This window comes from Falco peregrinus, chromosome 2, assembly GCF_023634155.1.
Source record: "Falco peregrinus isolate bFalPer1 chromosome 2, bFalPer1.pri, whole genome shotgun sequence".
Lineage (NCBI taxonomy): Eukaryota > Metazoa > Chordata > Aves > Falconiformes > Falconidae > Falco > Falco peregrinus.
In genome coordinates, this window is record NC_073722.1 from 86,305,584 (window position 1) to 86,324,027 (window position 18,444).

General features: G+C 45.6%; 1 protein-coding gene across 26 annotated transcripts in view; it reads left to right on the forward strand.

Moving 5' to 3' along the window:
* The window catches only part of FBRSL1 (fibrosin like 1), a 547,946-nt gene that overhangs the window by 505,984 nt on the left and 23,518 nt on the right, over window positions 1-18,444 (forward strand). For 24 of the 26 annotated variants that reach the window (XM_055795612.1, XM_055795613.1, XM_055795625.1 and 21 more), the window contains 2 exons: window positions 13,029-13,425; window positions 14,998-15,251. In XM_055795612.1, coding sequence (XP_055651587.1) covers window positions 13,029-13,425; window positions 14,998-15,251 — 651 coding nt within the window. The remainder of the gene's footprint in view (window positions 1-13,028; window positions 13,426-14,997; window positions 15,252-18,444) is intronic. The other 2 variants (XM_055795627.1, XM_055795623.1) reach the window with 1 other exon arrangement.

The window sequence follows — 18,444 nt, forward strand, 5'->3', positions numbered from 1 at the left end:
AATGTGCAGGAATCTGGGATTACGGGAATTTGCCAAACCCAAGTTGCTGCTTAGCACTGGGCTTCTGCTTGTTTGTGTTTCTGCTGTTTGGAAAAACCATGACATGGAGATGACTTGAAGGAAAAACTTAGAGTGAATTCAATAGAATTGTTGGTACACATGGCAAACATGTGAAAACAAGAATATGAATTATGCAGCAATTACTGTCTTGGAAAAGTGTCTGCAGGCTAAGCCCGGATACTCGTCTCTTTCTTTCACCCAATACTGAAATAAAAATGTGCAGCAGTTTTGTATGAAACTATTTCTGTGATTATCCTTACAGGTATCTGAGTCTGTACTTGTTTGCTGCCTAGGATGGAGGTTAGTGCTGTGGCAGTGCCTGCCCAGTTCCAGCTCGGAGGGTAACGTGGGGGTTGTGAGAGTTGTGCCTCTGCCTGGGAAGTGGGAGAGGACAGAGCCATGTGCTGCTGGGCTCCCAGCAAACTCCTGTCACCAGGAAAGCCAAATACATCAATTAGTAGGGCAACGAACGCTCTCCTGAATAACCGTCCCTCACTACGGTGATAGTCCTCATGGACATCAGAATTGCAAGTGTCTTCTGTGGCCTGGACAACCGGCAGCGGCAGACGCGGCTTCCACCCAGCAGCCTGGCAGAAATGGTTGTGCTTGTGCCAGACAGTTACTGCAGAGCCACTCCAGTGATGTGAGGGGACCACAAGGAGCCAGCGGGAAGAGGAGTGTAGAGCAAGCATTTGGGTTTACAGGTCTTGAGTTATTGTTTCAGGCTTTCTGCACGTTCAGGCTGGCATCGCAGCAGCCCATGCAGCCATGCACCATCCGGCACCCTCCAGACTTGTAAGATTACTTTCCACAGCCTTAAACCATAAACCCTCATGTAAGAAAACATTCAAGAGTACCTTTTCATTAGTAGGGGGTGCTTCCATTGCAACATACAATACAGTGTTAATCCGTTCGATCTTACTAGATGCCAGATCTTACGTTATCCTCAAGCGTATCCAGCACCAATGTATTTCCAAAATTTCTACTGCCTATTGAAGAATTTGCACTTCATCAAAGCAGAGAACTGGAAGGAGCTTCACAGCTGCATTTCACACACTCTGAGATCATGCTGAAGGAGTTTGCCTTCCACAGTGCAGTGTTCTATCCTTACTGTATACCAAGTCACTCTTCCCATTTTGAAGGAAAAGCTGGTCGTCCCTCACATTTTTCTTCTGGAGCATGCTGCAGAGCTTTCTGTTACATGCAGCTGCATTCTCAAAGTTTGTCTCCTGTCAAGCCAGATGAGAATGAAAAGATTTTTCTGAAGATGGTGATGCTACATCTTGCAATATGGGCGGAGCAGAAACACAGTTGCAATTTCTCAAGGAGTGAGAAGTTAGAAACAGAAGAAAAAAGCTCCTCTATTGTAAAACTTCATTATCAGTTGCTAATACATGTGAATGAACACCTCATGTGGAACACAGCCCAGTTTTCTTGATCTTTATGGTGGGTGTGTTTAAAGGAAGAGTGGACTTTTTCAATCTTAAAAAGCAAAAGGCCATCTGTGGCTTCCTGATGCTGTTTACAGACCTTTTTTGCCTGTGCTGTGCTTGTCAGTAGCTGTATTTATTCATTGCTCACTCTCTGAATTAAACCGTTGAGGCAGCTCCTGACATGCTTCTTCCAGCACATCCTTTTGGAGTGACTATTTGGTTGCCATAGGGACCAAATCCAAAGGGCACACACCATTCAAGTAAATGCTCCCTGATTAACAACTTGCAACTTGTCCCTTAAATATTCTAATTATCTATGATGCAACTTGAAATGCTGAATGTATTCAGTCTGATAATTTCAGTATCTCAATTTTTCTGAAGATGCTATTCCAGCAGCTCTAGAGCTGGATTTTGACCATGTAAATAGGAGTGAGGTGGAAGCTTGCAGGAAAAATCTTCCATTTTTTCTTCATCTTGACCCTAGATTATCAATAAAGTTAATGGGAAGAGAAGCTACCGTGTAACTGCCATCAAAATGGAGGCAATTTAGTGACAGCTGAACATGTTGGTTTAGAGTAGCAGTGTGTTGCTGCTAAATCTGAGGGATCTGCCTGGAAGATGCTCCCTTGTGCCTGGGCGTGCGGAGGGAGGGCCGTGGGAGGCTGCTGGTTAGAAAGCGCTGGCCCCACTCCACAAGCACTGAATCTCAAGCGTTGCTTTCCCAGATCATAAGCATATTAGTACTAATGTGGCAACAGTTACTGAAGTGTGAGGGCTGGACTTAACAAATAAATCAGGCAGGGTTTTGCTAATATGTGTATGGTCAGTCAACTTCTTTCAGTTCCTGTTTAGCAGAGACTAAGTAACCTTGCAGCAGAACTTTCCATTCTCACAGCTCCAGCCATAACATCAGGTATTGTTAGTCAAGTCACCGAGGTGGTTCTGTCTGCCGCCCTTTGATATCTTTCAATGCTGACTTTGCTCAGCCAGAAGAGCAGCGCTGGCTTTTCAAATACTGATTGTGCACAGGTACAGTAGATCTTTTTCTGCAGTCTTCTGACACCTAGCAGGGAGCACCGCAGTCTTAAATCCATTAGAAATTATTACTGTTGTCTTTGTTATCCCTGAAAATTTAAATGGCTGAGTTCAGCACAGAGCCTCCTAAACAAAGTACAGCGTGCTGAACCAGCGGGGCTGGTAGGCACAGAGCGTGCAGGGAGCAGGCAGGTGTGGTGGCTTAGCTTTGGCACAGCTCTACAGGTGAGGTCCCTTCTGTGGCACCCTCAGTCCTCTCTCTCCACCACAGCCACAAATTCACAGCCGTGTTTGCTGCACGTCCCTCCCGCCTGCTCCTGTAGAAGACGTTCACAGGCTTCCTGGGCCACACAGCCAGCTTGATGCCACCGTATTTCCATGAGACAGGGTCTGCCTCTAGCAGAACCTGCGGTAGCCTTCAGCTGAACCACCGCTTGCTCTTGCTGACGTTAGCCGAAGTCTACGAGCGCTTCCTGCTTTGTGCCTGGCACTGCTGAGGCCAGGGCCATCACAGGTGGGTTTCAAGCAAAGCTGGATCCCATTGCCACTCTACATCGAAGCTTGGTGGTTTTGAATGGTGCCAGTGAGGGGCCTGATGGAGCGTGTGCAGCTTGGCCTTTGGCTTCTGCGGGAAGGGGATCCCACACGCTTGTTACCAGCAGTTCTCTGCTCTGAGTAATGCTCGCTCCTTGATTTAAGTGGAGAGACGTGATTCTTTGTATCCTTATGTATAGACTCAGGAAGGGGTGAAGATGAAAAGGGTTCTTTCCCTTTTCAATTTTGGTTTATATAGGGTTCTCTCCTGCCCTGAAAAGCCAGCTTGAACGGATATGCATCTATGCAGGGGCTGAATTTGGGGGGGGGGGGGGGGGGGGGGGGGGGGGGTAGGGCGGGATGTCTGTGTGTCTGTGTGTGTTAAAAGGTCTATTGTGTGCCTCTGTGTTTCCAATAAAGATGTTAGGAAAGCCAACCACGAGCACAGAATTTGATGCCAGTGGTCATCTAGAGACAGAGATGAGCTCTCTTTCAGGAGATATGTGTAGGACGTTGGGTTTTGAGCTGATGTAGTTCATGGGAGTAGCACGTACCACATTCCACGATCTGAGCTTTCTAACTCTAGTTGCCATCTCTGACCTTTGGGGAGGAAGACGACTGTTGCTTGGACTCTTTCTGTCCCTGCTGCAGTGGGGAATAGATAATCTCTCTCCCTCCCTCCTTTTTGTAAAAGCTACTTGCGTGTTTGGCAGTGGAAAGCCACAGTGTGGTCCCAGTCACACCACTGCCCCTCTACCTGCTTGTTTGCTTGCATTGCCTGGGTTGGTGTCATTTTTCCATGGGTATGCTGAGCTTTGGCCACGGCTGTTCCACACATCCCACAGAGAGCTGGCAAGGGGAAGGAGCAGTAATGTGACACCCATCGTAGAGAGGAGCCAGTGCCTGCAGGCTGCAGGGTATGGTATGAACTCATCCTGATTAGCTTCGTGGTGTGGGTCCATCACCACTTAACTGGCTGCCAATAGCTTCCCTAATGAAGGATGATGGATGGCGCTTTGGGGCCTGCTTGAAGGGGCCAGCCGATGGGAAGCAAGGATGCGTGCAGGAATACGGCTCTCACCTGGAAAGGACATGGGAGCTGAGCTGCACGGCAGCACTCAGAGAGCCTGAGCACTGACGGTTCCTCTTTTCCTTGCATTAGGACAAGCATCAGTTGTCTTCCAAGGCAGAGATGGGAATTTCTGTGACCCTGCGTATGCTTGGCTGGTTAGGGTAATGATCTCCTGTTCCCAGCAGAGATGATCTGGTGTTTGAGAATGTTCTTTCTTGCCTTTTTCTGGTTTTGGTTAGCAAGTGAGCTTTCTCAGCCAGCCGCTGGCTTAGCTTCTCCAGGCTGGAAGGTCTTAAAGGTCATTCGCCCTCCTCCAAAACAGTCTCACTTTCTGATTTTACTTTAAACGATTCTTTGGGAGTTTGGAGTTCTCTGATGTCATTAAAAAAAAAAAAAATCAAAACCTTCATAAGACTCTGCAGATGAAACAAAATTGTTGTCTTAGCCCACACAGGGTATTATGCAGCCTGGCAGATCCCTTCCTTGTAGCAATAAGAAAAGGATTTGGCATTTAACCTCTTGAAATTAAACCAGAGTGTGAACTTCAATAGTTCAATCTTATCAGGGCTTTGCTAGAATAACAAATTGTGAAAAAATGTAATCATGTCTCCAATGTGACCTTGGCAGATCTGCCTCTGTGATGTGAGAGAGATTAGGTAACTCTAAGCAGATGTCTGTTTATTTTGAAAATAATAGTTATAATTTTTTTCCCCAGTTTGTTTGCACTGCCTGTGAAAGATATGACAGAGAGAACTGTGGTTTGCATGGAGCTCTCTGTAACAAGCTGCTCTATTATGCCGAGCAGTAATTGCTCTTGGAGGTTTGAGTTATCGATCTATTGGTGGGGGTTCAATTTCAGTGTAAAGACCTGTGTTCATGATTTAATTGGAGTGATTAATAACTCCCTCACAGGCGAGATGGGAATCGATATGGATTTCAAACAGCAAAAGTAGTACATTTTCTCCTGTAATGTAGTAGTTGATGGTTTGTTATTTGCCCTTGTTTGACTAATTAAAATCATAAGATTCCTTGGTATATAGCAGTTTTGTCTGTTTAAAAGCTTACATCTGGAGCCGAGTATTTCTGCTTACTTACTTTCTGGTTGGGGGGTGTCTTTCTAATAGCTTATTTACCTCGTTGCTTGTCTGTCACTCAGATTAGGTGTACAATATGCCATTGCACATTAAAAAAAAAAACCAAAAACAAAACCACCAACAGAACAAGACGAGACAAACACACCTTTAGTAAGTAACTACAAAAGGCTTTAGTAACATTTTATGGCCGGGGTGGCTCCTGCGTCACTGGTTTTTAGGCACCCAGCATCTGCTCGGGAGCAAGGCTGAAGAGATTTAACCCTGCAGCGTTTGATCCACCATTACAGCCCTAGATTAAAAGCCTGTATGAAACTTTCAATCTCATTACAACGCCAGCATCCACAGTAAGTGCTTTAGCTGCAAATCCAGTTTCAGCTTTGCATTGAAATGTTGCCAGAAGCAGTGTTGCTAGGAAAATGCAGTGTGACTTACTTCAGGGGAGTTTGAATGGTGATCCTTCTTCTTTATGCTCTGGCCCCAATCCTTGTGTTTGGCACTCGTTTTCATTCAGCTCCTGCAGCTTTGGAGTGTCATCATGCACGCTTACAGCTAACATGCCTGGATAGAGCATGGAAAGCTCCCAAATCTCTAGGAATAAAACATCCCATTAAAGAACCATAAAGCAGCAAATCAGCATCCAGTCCATAGGTCTTAATGCTGTTGCTCTCGGGTTCTGGGAGAGGGGGTTGGATCTTCCTGTGCTGCAAGCTTTCACAACAAAGGCTTTAATCTACACAGTTGGTGAAGGAAAACATTTAGCGTAGTGGTTCTGAATTTTCTTTTTGATTTGCAGAGTCCAGTAAGCTTTCTAGTGGAAGTACAGATGCCTATATGGCAAATTAATCCCAATGACAATAGACCTTTTCAATTAACATTCACAGACATCTCAAGATATATATGTGAGCCACAGACTGAAAACACTCATCTGGATGGAAGCGTTCTAATTTGAAAGAAATGTGTCTTTAGGAAATCTCTCTTACTGGTTCTGGAAATACTGGAGTAAATGCAGTTTTGCCATGCTTGACCTTTCTGTTGGGTGAGAAACCATAACCATACTGGGAGTGTAAGGAACAGGGCTGGAGTGGTGGTGCAGATCGTTGGGTGGTCGGGGCATCCCCAGCCTCGGCTGCATCCGTGTCACTGGGGGGGGGGGGGTGGTGGCCAACGCATGGACAGAGCAGGCGCCGGGGAGTGCTGCGACATGGCCATGCAGGTGTGGGGGGAGAGAGGAGCTCTCTGCTCAGGTGTGCTCCTCACATGAGAATCGTGGGGCATGACAGCCCTTCGCTGTCAGGAGTCCCTGCCTTTGTGTTAAAAACGTGAGATGCTTCCCTTGTCATGACGTTATGAAAATGACTTGAAGATATTTTTTATCTTTTAAACTTGGGTGTTTCAGAAAGGAGGGGGGGGAGTGGGGAAAGACACCCTTGGAAGTTAATTCTGAAGACCAAGCTGACAGCTTTTTGCCACTGTTGCTTTCTTCTAGGTTGAAAGGCTGAAGGCTCGTTACAGCCCCAGCATACAGCAATCTAGCAGGTTAAATGACTTGGGCAACAGAGTTTATTAAAACTGGCAAGTGCTCGCTCCAGTTCTCTTCCTGATAGTCAGGGCTGTCTGGGAGAGTAATTGATAGTGGCAGCTGTTCGGAGGGTGTTTCAGATTGTGGCAAGACGATTTGACTTGACAGACAGCTCTGTACAAATGAACTGAGTGATAGGGGCCGGATCCGGAGCAAGTTGCGGAAGGAGCTTCCCGCAGCGGCCCCGCTCGGGGGAGCGAACAAAGACCCTCACCCTGCACACAGCACGCCCTCGGCCGGGTGCCCGCATCGGGGCTGGCATCGGTGGGCTGTCCTCCCTGGGAGCGCTGCAGCCGTTTGCGGGAAATCCACCAGAGCCTGTGATGTTCCGAGCAGCCCGTCCCGCAGGAGAACGTGTTTTTGACACAACCTAACGTGTGCAGTACACTGCTGTCAGGTTGGAAATTTGGCCTTTGCTTTAAGGCAACGTTAACAATGGTTCACATTACACACCATGGAGCCTTTCAGGCAATGTGTGACTCCCAAGTCTTTATTTCTTATCTTAAGCTGATTTTCATTAAAATAGGTGGAGGAACTTGGTGCCCCATATGTTGGGTGGTTTCTGTGCTGTAGCTTTGCTTGCCTTACCTTTGCAGACCAAGCTAATCATCTAATGTCTTAAACAGTGCTACCCTCCTAGAACGCAATGAAAAAGCCATCTATATAAGAGCAAAAAAACAGCTAGGGATAAAGAATTGGCACTTAAATATTGATTTTCACTTGTAAGCACTCTACCAGTGTCAGTGCTATCACTGCCGATGCAAAATGCTTTATTCTCTCTTGTGCTTATATTGTTGCATATCCACAATACATTATGCACCATTCTAAAAGCTCAATTTAAAAAAAAAAAAAAATTACTGACGTTCACTGACTATGTTCCTTTAGTTATTTATTTGTTTTGACCTAGTGCTGTAAAATTTTGCTCTTCAGTACTCGTTCCCCGTGTTGATGGTTCAAAACTCGGCTCTGGGACTCATCAACCAACTCTGAAATACTCAGCTTCTTGCCACATACGTCCCTGTAATTCCTGTGGTGATGCTTTTGCAATGTTTCTTGCTGGAATTATAATAGGGAGCAGAGTTCATCCTAGCCAGCCTGGCCTGTGTCTGTTTTCAAGGATGTGTATAGGCTGGATAGATAGGCTGCAGATGGTGGTGGTTGTGTTTCTTGGGAAATTGCCATTGCTAAAGATGTCATTGATGGATGTAGGAGAGGAATTTCTTTCTCACATCACCCCATCACCCTTGCTGTTTGAATACAATGAGGGAGACTGCAGAAAGACGTCTGAATGACTCCACTTTTCTTTTTTTCAAGAGACAAAGGAAAGGCGTGCAAGCAAGATTAGATTATTTCCAATCACATTGTACGTGTGTTGACAGTCCCCTTTCAGCAGGAACCAGCAGCTTGCAAAGAGCAAGAGGCAGGGCTAGAACTGCTGTTGCCCTAAGTACTGTTTGTATAACACGGTAACTGCTTATTGGAGCTCTCAAAGCAGCCTTTACATGTTTAATCCCTTGCACTTGAGCTACTCTTAATCAGCTTGAAAGCAAATTCCTGTTACAGAAAGGTTTAATTTGTGTCTGGGACTTTCGGTATTGTATTTAGCCTGCAATGCTGTGTAGTTAAACACTGGTGAGCATGTCAGCCTGTGCAGCCATGGGAATGGGCAGTGCATGTTTATCCTAATAACAGATTTTGAATTCTCTGGGGTTGCATATTGGATCCATGCTGATGGTCTTTTAGGTTCAGGTAGCTCCTTCTGAAACACACTTCTTGCAGCAAATTCACCTGTAGTTGTTTTTGGGGTTTCCCTTAAGCTTTGACTCGTTTCTACAGGTTTACAGCAGCAGTAGCTAAAGCTCTGTGCTTTTTAAAGTTTTTAAAAGTTTGCATCTTTACCAGGTTAAATTGGAATGGGATGTAGCCCAAGACACAGGGACGTTAATATTTTGGAGCGCTCCAAATGGAAAACTAGCTGATCAAGGATGCAAGAATTACTAACCCCAGGTTGTTGTTATTTCTCTTGTCAGAGCAGTTTCAGCCCTTTCTTCCCCGTCTCTCGCACTCAATCATCATTCATCCCCGTGAGATCAAGACATGTTTCACTGTCTGTTCATTTAAGAAAACCTCTCAATGGAAGAAGTCCAAAGTGTTTGGTTAGAACATAAACAAAGTTGGCATGCTGAAAAGGGGTAGTGCTCTGCATGGTGGAGAATGGCAGATGTGATCCAGCCTTCCCATAGCATGGCTGAAACATGAATCATTGCAAATGTCAGATTTCCTGTGAAGGGACGAGCTGAACTGACATGCGTTCAGGTTTAATTAAGGTTGAATTATTGGAGCTGACTGTCAAGTCTTAGGCAAATTGACTCAGCCTGTTATCATTAAGCATGAAAATTACTCTAGGACTTGGTAAAAATAAACACATTTTTGCCTCTAGAACATTGTGGTATGGTCTGGTAGGTCTGTTCTTTTGTCAGGGCAGTTGTGCTCAGCTCCATGGGTCCATCTGCTCCGAAGGGCTAGAATAGGAGCTGAAGTACAGAAATTTATGAAAGGATCTCAGTCAAACGTGATCCAACTTGCAAAAAGGGAATATTTGTTTTCTTTCCTTGGGATATTTCTGTATGTGACCAGCAGTCAGCCTGGTCAGTTGGAAGGAACTTGGGTGCGCAGGAGTATAGTTCCCTTCAGTGGGGTATTCCAGCATCATACAGAGAAACTAGAGTGTGAGATCCTGATGAGAATGGGCAACATCTCTTGTCAAAATCATTAAAATGAACTTTCTGAGGGATTTCAGGGAAGGTAGCTCAGAGACTTCCATGTGAATGGAGAAGAAAGTCTTGAACTGGAGGCTTTTGTGATAGGTATCATAAGGACCTTGCTAAGTACCTAAGAAACCAGGTAATTATATCCTTCAAAGTCAATGTTTCTTTGGTTGCACAGAGAAGATGGCCTCAAAATTCACAGGTTTCTGGAGATCTCTGGAATATGGTTAACTAGTGACTGGGTATTGGAAACAGGCACTGAACAGGTAGAGGTAAGTGTTGGTAAGAAACAAACCCAGACCCATGTCTTTTCTTCAGTGTCAGAGCGCAAGTAAGTCACGGGGTGGCCCTCCGTGGAGTCAGATGAAGTGAAGGGTCTTAAGTCTTCGCTTAGGAGCGCCTTTTGTGTTTTCTGGGGTAGTGAGATGTATGGGTATATTTCCTTCGGGGCATCTGTTCTCCATTTTGTCCAAATCCATTTTACCAGAGACTTAAGTGAAACACCTAGGTGTGAGAAAAGTTTCTTCTTCAGAAAAGTTGACTTTCAAACATCAGGCAGGCCTCAGTGCCTGCAGTCGCTTCTTCCTGTCATTTTTCTCCATGGTTTTTCTTGCCTTTGTTCACACGGGTTCCCTTCCCTTCACCCATTGCGGCCCACCCTCAAGTCAGCCACGTGAAGCAGCTTCTCTCTCATCCTGTACGACAGCCATTAGAAAGGGAAACAGAAAAGTTGCCAGAACACCAGGATTCACCCACCGTCCTTCCCGTGTGGTGGCTGAGAAGGCTGGAGCGTTTTGCTGTCTCACATCCTTCTCCACACTTGCCCTTGAATTCACACCGTATCTTGCCCTTCTCAGGGCTTCTGCTTTTGCACAGCATGGCTACAAAGGGCAAGAAGATACTCACAGTCATGCCTGTAGCTTTTCCAGGGCAGGGCGGGGAGGCATATGGATATTTTTATTGTTGTCAGGAGCAAAACACAAAAATATTTCAGTACTGCAACCTGGGAGATGCAAGTTAGCAACAGAAATCAGTCATGCGCCCCTAGTACTAATATGACCAGGCTGCCTGGTCAGTTTGGTCAGTAAGGGAGCATGAGCTTTTTGCTTTGAGAAAATTACAAATGAGAACTAATGCTGAAACTACAGGGAATCGATAGTTGTACATAAACCTGGTCAAGCAGCTGCTTTTAATGCAGGACTTTATTGATTTGTTTTGGATCTAATTGACTTTTTACTCAACTAACTTTTGTGGTGCCAGTGTGTTTTGAATACACACCATTAGTCTACATTGCCTATGATTACACAATGTGATGTTTAACTCTGTAGGAGGAGGCCTGTTGGATGGAAAGAGCTAATAGGCTCTCAGGAAACCTATGCTCAGGAATGAAACCCAATTGCTTTTAATGGGTACCTCCTGAAAAAAAGTGGGATCTGCCGCTGTGAATGCACTTCCTCCAATATTCACGGTATGGGGACCCCTGGCTTGACTAGTCAGTGACAATTTTTCCATTGTGAGTAACAAAATCTGAGGGTTATTTACAAACATAGGTGGTATTATAAAAAATAATGGTGCACAAGAGTGATGAGGATTTGATTGTAGAAATAAATTCTTTGTCACTCTAAACATTGAAACTAAGTCTAGTTACATCTCAAAACCAGGGTACCTGTGATGCATTAACTCATATTCAAAAAAGAAATTCACTGGAATAAGAATTAATAAGAATTATATTTGTTGTAGGGAGTAATTTAGGACCTCTAGACATTGTTTCAAACATGTAAAGATGTGTAAGATGCTGGAAAGTACAGGGTTGATCATACTTGCTGCCAGCCAAAGCACTGGTGTTTAGAAAGGCTTCTGTTCCTGTCATCTGTGGGTTTGAGGCCGCACGTCTTCAACTTCTTTTCATATTCTGAATTTATACGTATGTCGTGATGGATTGATTGATTGATGAAGGAAATGGTACAATGGTAAGAGTGCAAGCAGAGCCAGAAGCAGTGTGGGAAACTGCCTTGTATCTCCTGGAAGGAGATGCCAGCACCATGTGGGCATTTTCTGTACAGAGAGTGAGCTGGTGCGCTGCAGGCTCTGATTCATCACTGGCCTCTCATCCAGCGCCGGCATGGTGCTGCTCAAGCCATTGAAGCAGCAGCAGCGAGGACTCTGGCCTCGCATAGGCTGTGTTCACAAACGCCTGGTTAGAGCGTCTGGTGGCCAGAATTAGCTCGCGCTGTGTGTTGTGTGTTATTTCCACACCTCCTACATCAGGAACTGGCTCAGTCCTTTGATGAGATGGGAAAATTTCAAAGGTGGAATTTGTGCGTGAGGGTGTTGGGAGCGTGTTAATGAGTGTAGGTAGCATCTCTTGCACGTCTGCAAGCTGGCTAAACACAAACAACCCCCAACACGTTTTGGTGGACAGTAAAAGCATGTGTTCTAAAAATCAGTTGGAAGCGCTGTGTGTGCATGTGAAATACAGGAAACAACGTTGGTTCTTGTAACCCGTGAACAGCTTTTCGTGTAATTGTGGGTACATGGGTCCCCTCAGTTGTCTTTGACCTTTTGGATACTGCTTGATCTGAAACACCTGCTCTTTCCTCTCTTTTTCCTTTCCAGTCTTTTAACCCTTTGGTCTGCTTTGTTTAGCTTAATATCATAGAAGGAGTAATTCTAAATGGAATTTTCACCATAGGTGCGTTTTGCAAGGTCACAGTGTTCCTGATCGTTTTCACTTGCTGTGCATACAGGTGTGTGCAATACTTGGGGTGAGCAGGACTACACTTGGGTGCTCACTGCACTTCTGACTGGATCTTTCCGGCCTTCTCTGTTCTGTTCTTCCACACAAGTGTGTGGCCATGGGACAGCAGCGTCAAGGCTTTGCTGCAGAACTGCCCCATCCTTTGCTACAGGAAGATCCCAGGTAGCCTCCTCCCCAGAAGCCAGGTGGGGTTATCATTAATGATTAGTGCTTGGGTCAGGGTGTGCTGTACCTGGAGTTGAGCCTAAACACAATGTAGATTGCCTTGAAAGAGCGTGGAGAAAATGATATGTCTTGATGATGAGGCTTGTGTTCATGAGTTCGTTATCAGCCTTAAAACTTACATTGAGCAGGAAATACTGTAGCAGTAACTTGAGACACGTTCATACTCCTACTGTACGTAACCTTGGGACTCTGTAGAAGTCATAAGGCCGTATGTTCTTTGTAGTACGTGTTCATTTAATGACAGCTAAGTCTCTTACACACATGCTAACAAGTTCTGTAGACTGGCTGGTGAAGGACAGCGGAAGGACAAACACACGAACACACATCCATCGTGTAGCAGCAGTGCTCCCACGGTGCTCCCACGAGCTGAAACATGACTTGTGTTTTCTCAGGCATATGTTCTACCAAGAAGGGAAACAAATGCAGCCCTTTCAGTATGCACTTTGTTGTTTTTCTCGTTGCTCCATAAGGTCCCACCTTGAATGACAAGCCAGAAGCAAAAGCAGCCAATGTCCCAAAGGTGTCTGGGCTAGAGCGGAGCCGGGAACTGAGCACCGACGTGCCCTTCGCCCTGCCTATCCCCAGCCCCCAGCCAGTAGCTGCCGTTGTGACTTCTACTTCCTCAGCGCCCACGTCAAGTGCCAGAGCAAGCCCACTGTTGAAGAAGGAGCCAGTGATTTCAGCACCAGCACCACCAAGGCTCACGCCTCAGCCGCAGCCTCGGCCACAGTCACAACCTCAACCTCGGCCACAGTCGCAGCCTCAGTTAATACCTGAGCTTCGGACCCAGCCTCCGAGTCACATCCCTCCACCTCTCAATTACCAAGTGCATCACCAGGTGGCCCACAACGGACTCAATAATATCAGGTAGGGGAAAGGGATACTTGTGACATCTTGATGCTACTGCTGGGCTAAAGCTTGTTTCAAATGGGATGGAAATTGCTGGGAAGTGAGACAAGAGCACTCTTACTGTCTGTGTGAGATGCTCCGCATTTCAGGTCTTGGACTTCCTGTGCTGACTCCACAGGCTGGATTTTCCAGCAGTGGTGGACAACTGCAGTTGAAACTCGGTGATAAATGCTCCCTTTCTGGGACAAAGGCATGTGTAACTGTGGGGTAAAGTTCCTTTAGTTCCAGTTTCTAGTGGAGTTTGCACTGTCTTGTCTGAACCGGCTAGTTCTTGCCTTAGAAATTTAAGGTGGTTTGAGTTTGAGCAACTCCCTTGTTTCATATTCAGAAAGACTCTGTTGAAGTAGGTTTGTTCGCAGTTATCACAGGTTTTTGTTTACCAGCATCAAAAGAGGGATATCTATATCAGAAAATGTTTGTCCCTTAGAATAGGGCTCCCGTGTAGGCTGAGAAATCTGCTTCACTCTGACATGTTCAGATCTAGCAGGAGGCTTATCTTCGGAGTTTAAATTGCCTCCATCCAGTAAGTGGGATGGGTGAAAACAGTGTGGATAAAATGTTTCTAGAGAAGAGTTTAGCCAGTCAACTGGAACCTGTATAGTCTTTTTGCTGAAGATGTATTTTTTTCTTTGTATAGAAACATGCCTTGCCTCCCAAACCAGAACTAGGCTAGTTTAAACAAGATGAGAAAACGGATTTAAAACACAGTATTTGGCTGCACAAGGGTCGAAATATGAATACAGAGAGCTGCTATTAATGTGTGTTTCATAGTATCCTGCATACTTAAGCTCTGTTGTGGTTTTACCCTGTAAATGACACCGTAGTATCAATTATTATTAATATTTCAAATGAATCAAGATATCTGAGGTTTAGTTTGCACGAATAATTGATATTGTGGGAATTACACTAACTGCAGTAATAGTGCCTTTCACTCCACAAAACTTAGACCGCCTGCAGTGGAGTAATAATAATAGAAGAAGATGTAAAATGCAGGATTATTATGAGAAAAATTTGTTAACGTGGCATGTGTTTGCATGGTTGTATGAGTGTAACTACAGCGTGCACAGCAGATAAAACTTGGTCCCAAAGTCACTCACAGCGTGCAACTGTGAACCCAGAGTAACAGAAAAAGGAATTAGAGTAATTGTGTCATAGGATCACAAGGACACACATGGCCACTGCAAGGTCATCAGAGGCTAAATAAAGGTGCAAAATCAAGCTGTCTCCGTAGCCTTCCTCAGTATCTCATGGATAGCCCTTGAGGATTGTAACTTGCTGAAGCACCAGAGGAAACGTCACCCCAGAGAGCGCAAGCCCCTTCCTGCCCTGTTGGAGAAGTTCATTAAGATCTGTTACTGTCTCCACTGTCATTAAGAGAAACAAAAACATAAGCTTGGGGAGGTCAGTGTTACATAGGTGTGTTGTTTCTGGTAGTGTATTTCTTGCACTGTGTCAGTCCCGTGTTGTAACACACTCTTTCTCTCTCTGTCTCTCTCCCCCCTCTTCCCCCCCATGTTTTTCTCTCTGCAGCCGGAGCAGCAGTGCTAGCAGTGCAACAAGCATCAGCCTCCCAAAACACCTTCCCCTCTCTCCCCAGATTCCTCCACACCATTCCTCCGGCCCAGCTCTGCCCCTCTCCATCTCTAATCTTGCTACCTCGCACTTCTCTCTCAGATCGCAGACCCAACACCAGCACCATCCGGCCATGTTCGCCACCCCACCCACGCTGCCACCTCCACCAGCGTTACCTACCAACAGCCTCGTGATACCAGGTCACCCTGCAGGTAGGTTCCCTTCTTCTTCCAGGGCTGATCTGCCGTGCATGCACTGGAGGGTGTTGAGAGATGGGCTGGCTGGTGGGCAGATAAAGGGACACAGACCCACCCGCAGGCAGTGTGTGCTGGAACTGTGAGAGTGCTCGTGAAGCAGGTAAGAGACCTGGATGTGGTTTACCAGATGAGAGATTCTAGAGAGAACACTGTAGCTTCCTATAAGAAGACTTCAAAACAAAGTTTTCAAAAAAAAAATTCCTTTTCAGGGCATGATTTGTCCAGTGTGGCATTCCACAGTCATCAGACTTTCTTTAGATTAACAAAGGACTGATGTACAGTTTGCCATTCTCCCCTTCTTTGTCCCCACGCTCATGACAGCTGCTGGGGGTAGAACTGACTTGAAAAAAATGTTTCTAATCATCCCAGCACGTCGTTCTAGCTGAACACCTATCCCCTGCTCTGAGCCTTTGGCAAGCAGCACATCCTGCTGGCAGAGCAGGATCCTCTGCCTGCGGCAGCAGAAACTCTCTGTGTGCCCCTGGCTCCTTGGCCTTTCTGTCTGAGGCAAAGACAGCTTAGCTGGCAGGCTCTGCTGTTGAGCTCTCACTATCTTTGCGTCCTTTTAAAAAGTTTCCTTTGTTCACGCTGGCCCCCATTCCATTGTCACTTCTGCCCTAAATGCCCTGTTTATAGCTTATCCATTAGCCTACAGCTGTCCCTGGAAGAGACCCTGGCAGCTGGAGACTTCCCTGTGACTTTTACTTGCTGGGGCCTCCTTTTGATCTGGCATTTGACTCCACAACTAACTCAGCAGGGATTAAACAGGACAAGTATTCTGCAAAAAATGTGCCCTCTGTTTCCTCTGAAGCCAGTTAAAGGAATAAGAAAAGGGCAGATTTGCTGTGGAAAAATCTGATGGTCTTGCATCCCCTCTTCTTCCAGGAGCTAAATAATGTCCCGTTATTTGTAACTGCTGCTTTAAATGAAAGAAAAATGTGAACTGGTCCAAAGTGAGCTCTCAGAACGATGATAGACAAAAGTGCCCTGGGTTCCTAGCCAGAAGCAGAACCACACAGGCCAAAGCTGCTGGCTGTCACAGGCCCTGGCACCATCTAGAATTTCAACCACATGGCGGGGAAGATGTTGGCAGCACTGTGGGAGACCTATTCATTGCTTCCTCTGTTAAGGCAAAGGACTACTGTGATGGGGACTTTGAAAGTACTGTGAAAGGAAATAGCAGTGCGCTCACTAAAAGCATGATATTGCAGTCGCTGAAAGCAAGTATGTTTTCACCATTAACTTCGGGAGGTACAAGATCAAGTGACCTATTCACATTCAGCAGCTTGCCAGGAAATGGTAACAGTCTTGCTCCCACTAAAAGGATTTCTCCTGCAATTTAAGCAGAAGAAGCCTAAGTTAGTGGAGGGAAAGGTCTGGGCGTCTAACCCTGCAGACAGTGAAATGCCTCTTGTCTGCATTATATGAAATGCCTGCAAACTGGCACATCATAAAATCAATACAGAGCACTGCAGAGCCAGGAGCTTCTGTTGTCATTCACATAAAAGTTTCTTAAAAGCAAACAATATTGCTGAGCAGCCCTGAAGAGCTAGGATCCAGCTGCTGCTAGCAGCATAGTTCTTGCTGTGCCGTTCAAGTGTATGTGCGCTCTCTGTAAAAGCACCAGCTTAGAAAAGCCATCGGAGAGGGTCTGGCCCTTTGAAATCTCCTTTTTGTCATCTTTTTGGAGGAAAAGTGTTCTTCCTTTAAATTCGGCCTGGCACACTTGTTGCTCTTGCCAAGAAGAAAAGCAGAGCTCAGAGCTCCTGCATCCACTGATATACAAATTCAGGTCCCTGAATAACAAGAATGCGCTTCTGTTGGCATTTCTTCTCTTTGAAACCTAAAGCTTGTACAAGTAATGTACGAGCAACCCTTGTGTGGGCTGCTGCCCTCGATTCAAGGGCACCAGGGCTGGCCCCGATGCAGGATACAGAGAGGAAGCAGCAGTCTTTGTGTCTTCTCTTCTGAACATGAGGGTACCCAGCAACACTGGCAGGACAGACCTTTTTCTGCCCTGCCCATCTCGCGTGTGCGCACAGAGCAGTAGTGTTCGGGCGTTCAAAGGGCTGCTCAGTCACGCTGCTCCTAGTTGTGTTGTTACTGGCCAGACCTGTCAGACAAGGCGTCACCGGCAGGCACAAGAACTTAGTTCTGATGGTAATGTTGCCCAGAGCCCCTCACGGAGCTGGGTTATTACTCGGTAGTCCCACCCTTACTAGGAAGCAGCGGCTCCTCCAAGCACTCCACTGCTTCTCCAAACATCTCCCGGACTTTTCTTTTCCTGACAAAGGCCAAAGTTGTGGTACAGGGCTATGGGCTGGAGCCAGCTGCAAATCTATCAGTCTGACTTCAAGTCTCTTAAAGAAATTGGATATCAGAGCACTTAAAACTGCCAACTCGCTTTTATCTCTCCCTCCAGAAAAGTGGATTATCTTGATGCTAACAGAAGGATTCAGTTTCTTTAAGTCATGCCAAATTTAAATGCGTAAACACACACATATGAAATCACACTCATACTCACTAAAGAGGTTAAGTTTTGGACCTAAAGTGCTTTCAGCCTAGGTTTTTTTTTTGTTCTTGTTTGCTTGCTTCAAGGAGAACCCATTACAGACTCCTTTGCTTCAGTGCCGTAGGCTTCAGTATCACAAGTATATATACTTTCTGCTTTTGTATGAATTATTATAGAAATTTTAGCAGTACACAGTACCTGCTGTTAGCAGTAAATTTATTACTGAAAAGCAAATGGATTAGGCACCCAAAATTTGCTTTCAGAAGTGCCTTTCAATAGGATGTAGGCTCCTAAGTGGTAGCAGAGACCTTGAAGTTCCCCATCAGAGTGCCCGTTTTTAAAGATCTTAACCATGTCACTTCAGAAAGTGACTGATTTAGACATTTCTAATATTACTTAGAAAAGTGAAGTAAAAGAAATGCCTGCAAAACATGAAATAAAACTTTAAAGCACATGTATTCTTTTGCCCCTTTATATTCAGTGCTGTAGGTTAAAAGAGGTGTTAAACTAAAAGAAGTGGATTCATGTAAATTCAGAAGCAAGTGGGTCAGTCAGGACTGAGTGTGTGTCATCCACAGCTGGCGACACAAGTTGCTCTCAGCTTAGAAAATGTGTAATATGGTGGGTGCTGATCCC